This window comes from Calliphora vicina, chromosome X, assembly GCF_958450345.1.
Source record: "Calliphora vicina chromosome X, idCalVici1.1, whole genome shotgun sequence".
Taxonomy (NCBI): Eukaryota; Metazoa; Arthropoda; class Insecta; order Diptera; family Calliphoridae; genus Calliphora; species Calliphora vicina.
Genome location: NC_088785.1, coordinates 5,932,236 through 5,947,538, shown reverse-complemented (window position 1 = coordinate 5,947,538; position 15,303 = coordinate 5,932,236). Strand labels below are relative to the sequence as shown.

At 31.5% G+C, this 15,303-nt stretch overlaps 1 protein-coding gene across 1 annotated transcript in view; it reads left to right on the top strand.

Moving 5' to 3' along the window:
* The first annotated feature begins 11,481 nt into the window (after positions 1-11,481).
* The window catches only part of MED26 (mediator complex subunit 26), a 28,035-nt gene continuing 24,213 nt past the window's right edge, over positions 11,482-15,303 (top strand). Inside the window, exons 1-3 of the mRNA XM_065514672.1 lie at positions 11,482-11,872; positions 11,996-12,520; positions 12,587-13,697. Of these exons, the coding sequence (XP_065370744.1) occupies positions 12,455-12,520; positions 12,587-13,697 (1,177 nt within the window). The 5' untranslated portion in view covers positions 11,482-11,872; positions 11,996-12,454. The remainder of the gene's footprint in view (positions 11,873-11,995; positions 12,521-12,586; positions 13,698-15,303) is intronic.

Below are 15,303 nucleotides of genomic sequence, written 5' to 3'. Positions count from 1 at the left end.
TCTGTCTGTCTGTCTGTCTGTCTGTCTGTCTGTCTGTCTGTCTGTCTGTCTGTCTGTCTGTCTGTCTGTCTGTCTGTCTGTCTGTCTGTCTGTCTGTCTGTCTGTCTGTCTGTCTGTCTGTCTGTCTGTCTGTCTGTCTGTCTGTCTGTCTGTCTGTCTGTCTGTCTGTCTGTCTGTCTGTCTGTCTGTCTGTCTGTCTGTCTGTCTGTCTGTCTGTCTGTCTGTCTGTCTGTCTGTCTGTCTGTCTGTCTGTCTGTCTGTCTGTCTGTCTGTCTGTCTGTCTGTCTGTCTGTCTGTCTGTCTGTCTGTCTGTCTGTCTGTCTGTCTGTCTGTCTGTCTGTCTGTCTGTCTGTCTGTCTGTCTGTCTGTCTGTCTGTCTGTCTGTCTGTCTGTCTGTCTGTCTGTCTGTCTGTCTGTCTGTCTGTCTGTCTGTCTGTCTGTCTGTCTGTCCGTCTGTCTGTCTGTTGAAATCAATTTTCTGAAGGCCCCAGATATCTCCGGGATCCAAATCTTCAACAATTCTGTCAGACATACTTTCGAGAATTTTGCTATTTAAAATCAGCAAAATCCGTCCATAAATAACGGAGATATGAGCAAAAATCCGAGACAACCTCTGAAAATTTCATCAAAAAACACAATATATTGCATGCTTTGACAAAAAAACAACAAAACGTATGCTTGGGTGTGCAAGCTTTGTGTATTTGGTTTTTTTTTTGTTTTTTGTTTCTTTTGGCGTTGTTGTTGTTTTTTATACAACTAAACGTTTGTTTGGTTGTGTGTTGGTTTTTTTGACAAAAAAGCAACAAAACGTATGTTTTTGGATGTGCATGCTTTGCGTATTTTGTTTTTTTTTTGTGTTTTGTTTCTTTTGGCGTTGTTGTTGTTTTTTATACAACTAAACGTTTGTTTGGTTGTGTGTTGGTTTTTTTGACAAAAAATCAACAAATCGTATGTTTGAATGTGCATGCTTTGCGTATTTTGTTTCTTTTGGCGTTGTTGTTGTTTTTTATACAATTAAACGTATGTTTGGATGTGTGTTGGTTTCATTGCCTTGCGTATTTTGTTTTTTCTTTTGGTGTTTTGTTTCGTTTGGCGTTGTTGTTGTTTTTTGTGTTCTTGATAAATTTAGGATGCTGTACGCTGAAAGTGGGCAATGTACATACATATACTAATTATAAAAAATAATAATGCATCCACAACAAAGGTGAAGGGTATATAAGATTCGGCATAGCCGAATATAGCACTCTTACTTGTTTTTCCTAAATTAAATTTTTTAATGAAAAGTGGTTTTGACTTCAACAAAGTTTTAATGGACCACCCCATACGTTTGTTTTTCCAAAAATTGTTTATATGGTACGTATTTCTTGACATAATTTTTGTAAATGCATTTAAAAAATATTATTTGTCATTGTTAATTTTTTAATTTATTTTAAGAATTTTGTCACCACTGCGGTTTGTTACAAACCAACAATCTTTTACAATAACAAATATACATAATGTTGCGGTTTGTTAAAAAATGTCAAACCATCAAACTTTTGCAATAACAAATATGGGCATTTCCAGCGAAAAGTCCACCCAGACCGAAAAATTAAAAGTTAACCAACAGTATTTCCTTTCCTGATTTATTTAAGATAAATATTCAAAATTAACTAAATAAAAGAGTTCAAAGTTCACAAAGTTAAGTCTTCGATTTGGTCAGTTGTGTTTTATTTCTAAGGGCATATTCTCTTTACAATTTATATTTCTATGAGTAATTGTCTAAAGCATTCTTACCGAAAAACCTTTGATATAACAACAGCTACCGTAATATAAATCCAAAAGAGCAAACAAATAAAAATTAACGGTAAAATTTTGATTTGCTTTTAATGATACTTTCAGATAACGTCACGCCATCCAAACAAAGGTACATTCTCTTTATCTCTACGCTGACGATCGCAAGTGCGTGAAATTTTGTATTTTAACAAAGGTTTATAAAATAAACTAATTACAGAAAAAAATAGGTTATTAAACAAATAGTTAATTTTATATTAATTTTCAAAAGTGTGTAACGTCACGCCAGATTATATGTAAAAAACCGTAAAATGCTAGAAATATTTAGTTTGAAAAAGAATAATGAAGGCAGTCCGCAAGGCAATCAGCAATACAGATGCAAACAAAACTTGGGAATTTAAGGACGAAGCCTAGCCCCCATACAAATGTCCTCCGAAATATGATTTTATCGGTAATAAATATTTAATTTATATAGGTATCTTAACAAATTCCGTTCCAAATAAGTTTTATATATAGTGAAGTCATGTCACATAATTTCTTGATGATAGGTCCATAATTAGTCATAGCTCCCATATAAAGCCCATATTCAAAAATCACTTTAACGAACATAAATTTCTTAAAAAATTAGTTATCCACATAGAATTCAACATAAATAAGTTTAATGTAAACATAAATCACTCGACCTAATTTCGTGACGATCGGTCTATATTTGGTCATAGCTCCCATATAAGGCTCACTTCCTAATATCAATTTAACGAGCATCTATATATTAAAAATGTTGAAATCTAAATATAATTTAACTAAAATAAAACATAAAACTATTATATATATTATAATAAATATATTTTTATAATTTTCTTATATTTATATATTTTTCTTATTTATTAACCAAAAAATATATCAAATGAAAATTTAAGTAACGTAACGCCATGTAAATTCACGCCAGATACTAAACCTAATAAATATAAAAAACGAGGAACGGTTTTTAAATTTTATGATTTGGAAAATAAATTTATATCATTCCAAATCCTACTACAAAAGGTTTAATACAAAAAGTCTTGCCCAATTCGCAGAGTTATGCAATTTTGTAATGCAACTCAAACCGCACTTCTGTTTTTGGTAACGTAACGCCATCGCATATTTTTACTAAAATCTTCCAATCCTTAGGGTCAATTGTTTTAATATTTTTACTGAATATAGAGGTACTTAATTACTTCGCAAATGTAAAAAAAACTTTTTACAAATTTGACTTTATCATTAATTTTTTTTAAATTTTGTCGTACAAATATAACGTCACGCCATAATGGAATTGCCCATATACAGAATTTTTGTCACCACTGCGGTTTGTTAAAAACCAACAAACTTTTATAATAACAAATATAGTGTGTTATATTCACCATACAACAAATAAAGTTGTTGAGTACAACATCAACAACATACGTATAATCAGCTGTTTCCTGTTTGTTTTCATTTACTTCCAGGTTTTGTTCACACCGATATGGCAATGCAAAAATGTTTACGCCCGTGAACAAAACAACCTGAAGAAAACAAAACGGATACAGCAGATTGTTTTTTGTTGCTGTAGATGTTTTTATTTGTTTTGGTGTGGTGAATATAAACAATAAAATTTGTTATTGTAATACTTTGTTAAAATGTCAAAATGAAGTTTGTTACAAATGAACAAACCGCAACATAACCTTAAAATAAAATAATCATAAAAAAAATTTTAATAACTTTGATATATACAGAAAAAAAAATTGCCAAATTTATGCAAGACGATGGGCATCATATCGGGAAACAGAAATGATAAGTGGACACTCATAGCAATCGAATGCCATACTAATGTCCAGTTTTTGACACATATGAGTGGACACTTATAGCAATCGAATGGCGTACTAACTTCTTTTAGAAAAACTTAAACGTAGGGGGCAGGCTCATTCAAACTTTGATGCCATGAAAAAATGTTTTAAATTGGAAAAAATATTGCTACAATTATATAAGGCCTTGGGCATCATATCTGGGAATGGGAACGATAAGTGGACACCCATAGGAATCGAATGGCATACTAAGAATGTTTGGAAAAACTTGAACGTAGGGAGTACGCCCATTCAAACTTTTATTTCATGAAAAATTTTAAATTAGAAAAAAAATTGCCACAATTATTCAAGGCGTTGGGCATCATATCTGGGAACGGGCACGATAAGTGGACACCCGTAGGAATCTAATGGCATACAGAGAATGTTTGGAAAAACTTGAACTTGGGGGGTAGGTCCATTCAAACATTGATGTCATGAAAAAATTGTTCATGAAAAATTTAAAATTAGAAAATATATTGCCACAATTATACAAGGCGTTGGGCATCATATCTGGGAACTGGCACGATAAGCGGACACTCATAGGAATCTAACGGCATACAAAGAATGTTTGGAAAAACTTTAACGTGGGGGGTAGGTCCATTCAAACTTTGATGTCATAAACAAATTTTTCATGAAAAATTTAAAATTAAAAAACATTGCCACAATTATACAAGGCGTTGGGCATCATATCTGGGAACGGGCACGATAAGTGGACACTCATAGGAATCTAATGGCATACAAAAAATGTTTGGAAAAACTTGAACCTGGGGGGTAGGTCCATTCAAACTTTGATGTCACAAACATTTTTCATAAAAAATTTAAAATTAGAAAAAAAATTGCCACAATTATACAAGGCGTTGGGCATCATATCTGGGAACGGGCATTATAAGTGGACACTCATAGGAATCGAATGGCATACAAAGAATGTTTGGAAAAACTTGAACGTGGGGGGTAGGTCCATTCAAACTTTGATGTCATGAACAAATTTTGCATGAAACATTTAAAATTAGAAAAAAAAATTGCCACAATTATACAAGGTGTTGGACATCATATCTAGGAACGGGCACGATAAGTGGACACCCGTAGGAATCTAATGGCATACAGAGAATGTTTGGAAAAGCTTGAACTTGGGGGGTAGGTCTAGCAACAGACATTCAGTTGATAATACAGCATCGTAGTTAAAATTATCGAATTTTTGTCACCCATCTAACATTTTTTAGCCACAGCAGAAAAATGGCAATAATATTGGCTTAAACTTGTTTATATACTTTTTGGTTTGAAAAACACTTAAAATTACGAGTGTGACAAGACTAGTCAAATGCCGCTATTTCTTCTTTATTTCAAATACTGATAAGTATAATTTTAAAAATTTTATTTTCAAATTGTATCAAATGAGTCATTGGTGCACCATTGTTCTTTTTAAGATCAAATTGTACCAAAAAAAAAGTACAATTGTACCAATTTTGCCATCCCCCTACGTTTACGTTTTTCCAAAAGCATTTGATATGTATAATGTACCAAGTACTTACATATGATTACTATTAATCTGAATACTTACTTGATTCTACATCTCTATCTTCATGTTTCTTGTAAAACACACATTGATAATTTTTCTTAAAATATTGAATTTTAATACATGAATTAATCAAATTAATAAATGAATACAACCATTCGATTCCTACAAGTGTCCACTTATCGTGCCCGTTCCCAGATATGATGCCCAACGCCTTGTATAATTGTGGAATTTTTTTTCTAATTTTAAATTTTTTATGAAACATGTTTATGACATCAAAGTTTGAATGGACCTACCCCCCAAGTTCAAGTTTTTCCAAACATTCTCTGTATGCCATTAGATTCCTACGGGTGTCCACTTATCGTGCCCGTTTCCAGATATGATGCCCAACGCCTTGTATAATTGTGGCAATTTTTTTTCCAATTTAAAATTTTTCATGAAAAATGGTTATGACATCAAAGTTTGAATGGACCTATCCCCTAATTAAAAGTTTTTCAAATAGTTAATGGCATTCGATTCCTACGACAGTCTATATCCCGTTTCTGTTTCCCGGTATGATGCCCATTGTCTTATATAAATTTGGCAATTTATTTCTAAATTAATATTTCCATAGCCCTAAACTCTACTCATGAACATCCTATTTACATTCTTATTTAACGATGTGGTACGTATGTCTTGATATAATTTTTGTAAATACATTTAAAAATTATTATTTGTCATTGTTTGTTTTTTAGATTATTTTAAGGTTATGTTGCGGTTTGTTAAAAACTTTCAAACCAACAAACTTTTAAGATAACAAATTTATAGAATTTTTGTGACCACTGCGGTTTGGTATAAACCAACAAACTTTTACAATAACAAATATACATTGTGTTATATTCACCACACAACAAATAAAGTTGTTTGTGTAAAACATCAACAACATACGTATAATCAGCTGTTACCGGATTGTTTTCTCCAGTTTGTTTTGTTCACGGGCGTAAAATGTTTTACCTCATTCTTTAAATTAATGCTGAAAAACACATGTGATAAAAATAGACAACACAACAATATGTACAGAAACAATATTGTAACTGCTCTATCTCTTTCATTTGCATTAAATATATGATATATTAAAGTGATGCCAAATCTACAAAAGAAATTATATAGAACAACGTCTACACATAAATCCACAATTTCACAAGACATTGTTTTGTGCCCAAAATAACAAAACGATGATAGGTTTTAAAATATAAAATGAGTTATGTTCATCGATGTTAAGCTCTGTTTACAAATGCAATTAAAGTTGCTAAAAGATTATTTTGTAAATGTTAGTGAAGGAGAATGAAGTCTTCAAAAACCCGCAAACATTACATCTAATTTGATGAATAAATATCAGCCTTTTTTATTTTTAAGTCTATTTGCGGCTTGAAACCAAATTTTATTATTTTTATAAATAACAATAAAGTGTTACCATGATTTTCAAATACAAACATTCCAGGGAAAATGTAAGTGTTAAATATTTTTATAGATATTAATAACAATTTAATTTATAAAAAACTAATCACCCTTATTCTATTTGGCGTCGTTGACATCGTCGTCAATATTGAGTCAAAAAATGGTATATTTTTCTCCGATATCGATAACATTTGGTAACTTTTGACAGAGTTTTGTACCTTAACCCTACTTATAAAAGTATAAAATTCTGTCAAAAGTTACCAATTGTTATCGATATCGGAGAAAAATATAAAAATATACCATGAAATGAGAATTATAAATCAAACACACGCGTGCATAATTTGTATGTATTTGAATGCGTTTGGTTTATTTTTTTATTTTTGTTGTTGTTATTTTTTTCAACATACAATTGTGCAAGTCTTGTTTTGTTTATTTGTTTAGTTTTGCATGAGTAAAGACGTATATATTTATAAATACATTTGTTTGTTGTTGTTTTTTTTTCAATACACAAACCTTCATCACTGTAGGTCTTGTATTTAGTATTTATATTAAGGTATACTTAGGTGAAGGGTATATAAGATTCGGCACAGCCGAATATAGCTCTGTTACAAAGTAAATTAATAAAGTAGCGACAGTACTACAACAAATACAACATTTATATTAAGGTATACTTAGGTGAAGGGTATATAAGATTCGGCACAGCCGAATATAGCTCTGTTACAAAGTAAATTAATAAAGTAGCGACAGTACTACAACAAATACAACATTTACAAAAACCACAAGCAATTTTGTTTTTGGTTTAAGGTCTGAGCTGTCAAAGTTGCCTGTTGTTGTTTTTGCTTTTGGACTTGTTGTATTTTTCGCCACAACAACCACAAGTGAATTGACAGTTCAGACTGAATAAAAACAAGTAAGAGTGCTATATTCGGCTGTGCCGAATCTTATATACCCTTCACCAAATTATACTTCAAAATTTTAAATATTTTTAGGTAAACAAAATTTAATTTTTTTTCCAGTTGTTTTTGGAATTTTTTGAAAAAAAAAATTTTTCGATTGTTATTTTAAATTTAATTATTTTTTTTTTTAAATTTAAAATTTTTTTTTTTTTTTAAATTTAAAAATTTTTTTTTTTTAAATTTTTCAATTTTTTTTTTTGTTTTTTCAATTTTTTTTTTTTTTAAAAAAAATTCGGGTTCAAAATTTGACCCATTGTAGGTCCAACTTACTATGGTCTTATATACGTCGTTGCAAATGTCTTTGAAATATCTATCATTAGATATCCATATTGTCTATATTAATGTCTTAGTAATCCAGATATAGGTAAAAAATAGGTCAAAAATAGAGGTTGTCTTGGTTTTTTCCTCATATCTCAGCCATTTGTGGACCGATTTTGCTGATTTTAAATAGCAAAATTCTCGAAAGCATGTCTGACCGAATTATTGAAGATTTGGATCCCGAAGATATCTGGGGTCTTCAGAAAACTGATTTCAACAGACAGACAGACAGACGGACAGACAGACAGACAGACAGACAGACAGACAGACAGACAGACAGACAGACAGACAGACGGACATGGCTTAATCGACTCCGCTATCTATAAGGATCCAGAATATATATACTTTATAGGGTCGGAAATGAAAAATGTAGAAATTACAAACGGAATGACAAACTTATATATACCCTTCTCACGAAGCTGAAGGGTATAAAAATAGTCAGCTGTTCTACTGAGTCTACTTTATTAATTTACTTTGCTCTGTTAAGCTTAGTACTCTGTTCATATTTGCGAAAAATTATGGTTTTTTCATGCGCAAAATTTTACATGCTGTTTGACAGCTAGCTGTTCGTGCGAAATAAGTGCAGCGTATGTTATTTCGTGTGGAAAAATAAGGTTGCCAGATGTATTTCACATGTTTTCCACAATAAAAACAGAGTACTGCTTTAGCGAAATTATTTCGCATATATTTCATTCCAACTATATTATAAGTAGTTTGACAGCATTTCGCACGAAATTTTGAACAGAGTACCTAGCTTTACTTGTTAAAAGTGTTCTTGATAAATTTAGGATGCTGTACAGCGTTGCCGTTTTGGGCTTTTCCTACCAAATTTGGTAGGATTATTTTCGTTTGGTAGGAAGGTAGTTTAAATTGATTTTTGGTAGGTTGGATCAAAAGTATTTATTTACAAGATAGATTTATCGCATTATTAGAGATCACTAAGGCAGATGCAGTTTCAATTTTCCAACTTATAACAGATTTCTTTTCGGGTTTTTAATTTCCCGACCTTTTTTGATTCCCGGGAATCGGGAAATTTTTTTCTACATTCCCGGGTACCCGAAATATATAATGATACTGTAAATTAGGAATATTATAGCCAAATTTCATATAAAAACTTAGCGTTATAATTATTAAATATCAGAGCTTCGAATTAATTAATAAAATTTGAGCATAATTCACTAAAATCTTAATTCGTAATTGAAAAATGTCAGCCTTTTATGCCATAAATCCATTCCTAATATTTAATTTTTTATAAATTAGAATGATTCAATAAGAAATAAATTCTATAAATAATGAATTCACTTTTTAAATTTTCATACGAAAAACGACAAATAAATAATAATAGTAAGCGATCTATTATTGCCGAGATATAAGCAAAAAACTGTAAAAAAAACTTTTCACTGTTTGTTGGCGAAAAAAATGGAGTTCTTAGTTGTTTTCAATGTATTTTCGTCAGTTTTTAATTCCCGGGATTCCCGACTAAAAATCCCGTGAATCGGGTAGTGAAAAATTTGCAAAATTCCCGGGAAATTTATACCGGGATAAAAACCCTACACATAACGTTCCTTTAAAAAACTTGATCGGATTGGTAACAGACGGTGCTAACGTTATGGCTGGTGACGTTACTTACTAATGAAACTGACTTGTTTTACATTAAGTGCACATGTCACTCACTCCAACTCTGCTCCAGTTATGCATGTAACTTGTTGCCAAAAAATATTGAGCTTCTTTGTGGTAATATATTGTTACGTTTTAACCTTTTCAAAACGCTGGTTTATTTCCTTTAAATAAACCGGATACTTTTGATTGCAAATAAAAGCCGTTTAGTAGTTTAAAAATTGTAACAACTCTTTATTTCTTTAAAATGTACAACAACAACAGAATTAAATAGCCACACAATGTTTTTTATACACGTTTATAAATTCTCAGAATTACAGACACAATTTATAATGTACACGAATTTACTTGAAACAAACACAACACACTTTAAGGCACTTAGATGATGTTTCTTCGAAAAGCGTCTCTGATCAACTCACTAACGACTGCAACCTCTGCCACTATTTATAACACTGCATTACCATCTAGAAAGCTCTTTAACTGTCAAAGTTCGAATATTCTAGATCATACGCCATCTGTGGTGTACTTTCTACAATGTTCTTTAACTGATTATTCGAACTCGAATACAGCGTTGCCAACTCACAATCAAATCAACTGAAAGCTTTTATTTAACAATGAATTCAAGTACAATTTCGTAACAATATATTCTTTTTTCTCTCATAGTCCCAAAAGAATTAACGAGCTTAAAGAATTTCAGGAATACTGTTCTGTAAAATCTCATAAAATATTAGGTGTTTGCCAAACAAGATGGTTATCTTTAGAAGGTGTTATTGCAAGAATTATAGAACAATGGGACAGTTTAAAATTGTATTTTATATCACGTTTTTATGACGTAAATGGTATAAGAGCAGCAGAACTGGCGGAAAGTATGTCTAATAAAATCAAAACTTATTTTTTATTCTTGACATACATACATATGTATATGATTTTAAAAAAATGGTAGGTTTAAAACGATTTTGGTAGTTTTTTGACAAAAATTTGGTAGGAATAAGATTTGTTCAGTGGCAACGCTGATGCTGTACGCTGAAAGTGGGCAATGTACATACATATATACAAATTATAAAAATAATAATGCATCCACAACAAAGGTGACGGGTATATAAGATTCGCCATAGCAGAATATAGCACTCTTACTTGTTAAAATAATATTTTGGGGAAAAAAATACGAGGCATTAGGAGTGTAGCCTTTTCCCAACAGGCAATCTCCCGTCCCCCCACGCGGTACCAGTGGCGTATGCGTATGTAGGACGAAGCTCAGTTGCGTAGATCCATAGGGGATTTTCCTATATGAAACTGACACGCAACAAAAGTCGAAAATTGACGATTAACTAAAAAGTCGAAAGTTCGAAAAGTTGACTCAAGGCGTATTTAACAAGGTGACAGCAGTGGCGAATTGAAATAAATACAGGCGAATTCACTTATTTTTTATATATAGAGTTTGACATACGGGCGTACGGACGAATATTTTTTATATATGTAGTTTGACATTTGTGCGTGCTATTTCTATAATCAGCTGTGCTGCCGATGGCACCTTATTAAATGCACCTTGAGTTGACTTTTCATAAATTTCCAACAATCGAAAGTTCGAAAAGTCGACTTTTTAAAAAAACGGAAAAGTCGAATGTTCGAAAAGTCGACTTCTTGTTTCAGATATAGAACCCTATCACTAACATTTACAAAATAATCTTTTAGCAACTTTACTTGCATGTGTAAACACAGCTTAACATCGATGAACATAACTCATTTTATGTTTTAAATCCTACCATCGTTTTGTTCTTTTGGGCACAAAACAATGTCTTGTGAAATTGTGGATTTATGTGTAGACGTTGTTCTATATAATTTATTTTGTAGATTTGGCATCACTTTAATATATCATATATTTAATGCAAATGAAAGAGATAGAACAGTTACAATATTGTTTCTGTACATATTGTTGTGTTGTCTATTTTTATCCCATGTGTTTTTCAGCATTAATTAAAAGAATGAGGTAAAACATTTTTGCATAGCCATTAACTATGGCTACCACAACGTTTCACTAGTCTAGGATTTTGTTTTGAAAAAATAAGCAAATATTTGTGTTTTATTTAAGTTGTGAGCATAACAAAAAAAACAAAAATGTGATATTATTTTTTTTCAGTGCAATTTTATAAACAACTTTTTGTTTTCCCACAAAAACAAAATTCTTACACACAAAAACTAAAATTTTGTAATAGAGACCTTAGTCATTGTGAGGCGACAAACATTTTTTAATGTTGTAATATCAGTTGTTTGTTGTAATAAATACACACATTTGAAAAGAAATTAATAAACTATTGAGAAATTATATGAGAATATTGTTAAGAGAATTTTTTTATAAACGAAATCAAATTTGTCCCTGGATATATTCGTTCATATTGTATGTTAAGGTAAGCTAGAAAATTTTGGCCAACAACAAATTTCCGTATGTGCTGAATCTCTTAGTGAATGAATGAATGAATATGTTACATTTAGGCAAAACCCAATTTAAAAACATTATTTTTTTATTGCAGCTTTTATAGCCATTCAACAACAAACCCTACACGGAAATCCCATCTCAATAATAACTCAATTTATTGTGTATTATTGTTACATGTGGAAAATCGTCATTACAACGTCATTATTTTTACTATATATTGCCATTAGTGCCTGAAACACGCTTTTCCCTATACAATTGATGAGCTCTCTCTAGTGATATTAACAGCTGTAACGTTATCATCCAAATATACAGAAGTTGATATTACGTGCCGACAGTGTTCCTACTATATAATTGACATTCCAAACGATCTATATAAATTCGTACATGATTGTTACCACATTACCTATGAAAGAAGACAAGTGAACTAGTTGGCAAATTAGTTTAATCGCAAACAGAGGCAGTATATAGTATATTTATTTGAATTAGAGTCATATATATCATCTGTATATATATGTATATTAATATATATAGAAAAACTGTATAAGAACTATAAATGAACAATAAGCATATACTTGATCTTACTTTGCGATTATCTCAGGCACTAGATCAGAACTATGATGTAAGAATGATTTTTTTTCAATTTGTTTTTTTTACTATTAGGATTTTTACGATTTTGTTATTGTAGGTCGTTAGTATGGATACAGTTTTGTCGGTCATTGCGGCACTGGAGGGAACAACGATTACAAAGGAACAACTGGAAGCCACCAGACTGGCCAAGTATATTAATCAATTAAGACGACGTACAAAATGTGAAAATTTAGCACGACGTGCTAAATCTTTGCTTAAAAAGTGGCGGGAAATGGTAGGAATACAACAGTCAAATGAATCGTCAGCAGCAGGAGCATTAGCACCTGGTGTCGTTACAGTAACTGGAGCTACTGCTAGTACCTCAATTTCCACAACAACCGCACCTTTTAATATGCCAGCCGCTGACAATGCAGTTTCTACATCTCACTTAACAAATCCTCAACTAATTAGCCATCAACACACTCAGCGACAAAATCAATATCACAGTAATGCAAAACAATGTCAAATTCAACAGCAGCCTTATCATTCACAGCCTTCCTCGCCTGTTAACCTACAAGAAAAGTCCAATACCAATGAATATTTAATTTCTATGTCGAATCCTGCGACAGGTTCACAGATGCCTAAAAGCACCAACACAAATATTCGTAAGAAAAAAAGACTTGAGAAAACCCAAAATTACGATAAAATTTCTCAGCAGCAACAACAACCCACAAGTTTTGCCAACTTATTAACTGGCCTAGGTGATACATTTGGTTCAACGCGAAAAACTTCACGGGATAAGCCGGAATCCGTCACATCCTCTGTTAAACCTGTAGAAACTTTCATTATTGAACACTCATCGAATTCGAATTCCGATTTGATATGTCTACCATCCAACAATACTGTTAGTAATTTTACCTCAGCAACTGATGTTCATCCGGTTGTAATCGATTTACAAGATACCAACTCTAGTATGAACTCTTTAGTGTCAAAAGATGTTACAAATGCATCCTTATCATTTTATCGAACAAAGTCGTCGGCAAAAAAATCAAAGAAGGAGAAAAAACGCAAAGAACGTAATGTAGTGTTACGTCAAAATCAACCTTTACAAGATTGTGAAGATCAAAATACAACAACAACTGCATCCTATCATCATAAAAGGGCATCTGATGACTTACTACTAGACGAAAAGTCACATTCTGTGTGTCCAACCATTTCTAATATATCTGGTATGTATTTCTTTTATTTATTTATTTAGAATTAGGACTGAAATTGGAAAATAATTTGTTATTTATGTTCCATTCAGAGGATAATCTATTAAAAATAAAGTAGCATCGAAACTTTGTTTCCAAAATATCGACCGAACCAGCGGTATAAACGAGATGTGTGTGAAGATAAATTTAAATTTATTTAGCACAGGCATAATCCACATATTTTAGCTCAGCCAATTTTGCAGTTAACAGAGCACTGTTAATCACTTATAGGGGGGTCAGACGGCATGTATTGCTTGTGTATTGGGACATGTATTCGATACATATGGAATTCCATGTGTATGTCAAAATTCACGTTATACATACGATTCATAATTTCCACGTTCAAACGTAGATATGTCATTGCATGTGACATAACCTCTATTAGTTTATGTTTGTTGTTTTTAACAATATATTTATTTAAAACATTTTTAAATAACAATAAATATATTTAATGCAATGAAACTTATTTTGTTATGATTTTTCTTTACTCTTTCTTGTTTTGTTTTTTTTTATTTTGCACTCACACAGTGTTGTATTTCAAAATACAACACTGTTATACACACGAAAATAGAACATGCTCTAATTGCCAAAAATGTCACGAGTAATACACATGTATTTTACATACACAAAGTTTCATATGGATCACACGGTATGTATATGTTTACATGTGGAAAAATGTCCCAATACATGGCACAAAACACAAGCAATACATGCCGTCTGACCCCCCTTTTAACAGTCATAATACTTGAATTATAATACACAAATTTATATCTACAATATCTGAAATAATTTCAGAATAAGAAAAAAATGGAAGAAATTTTTAAAAAAAACTATCCATCTGAAATAATAGATGGATCGTAATATCAGGATTCCAATAAATTTGAAAAAATAAATCTGGCGAGGATTTTTGGCCATTATGAAAATTAGGAAAAGGGCTCGGATTGACACTATATAGAAATGGTAGTCCTAGGGTCACTTAATGGAACTGTGGTAGTGGGATATGTGAAATAATTTTGGGATTCCAATAAATTTGACTTTTTTGAAAAAATAAATCTGGAAAGGATTTTTGGCCATTATGGAAATTAGGAAAAGGGCTCGGATATGACACTATATAGAAATGGTACTTCTAGGGTCACTTAATGGAACTGTGGTAGTGGGATATCTGAAATAATTTTGGGATTTCAATAATTTCCATAATGGATTTGTGGCCATTATGGAAATTAGGGAAATGGAAATATTAAATAAACATTTATATTAAACTGATCTCACCTATTGATCATTAATTTCAATTACAACAAGTATACCTTAATGAAGGTTTGTGTATTGAAAAAAAAACTACAACAAACAAATGTATTTATAAATATTTACTCATGCAAAACACTTCATATACCAACAACATGAAGAAAATCATAAAACCGGACAATCATACATATTTACACTACGACTGCTTAGTCAAAACCAAGGCATATTTAACCAGGTGGCAGCGTAACGCCAGCTGACTATTTTTTGCTCTACTCGTGTTTTGCCTTGTGAAATGTCAAAAGCTTGTTTACAAAAATTTTTAAATTTGTTATAAGATTAA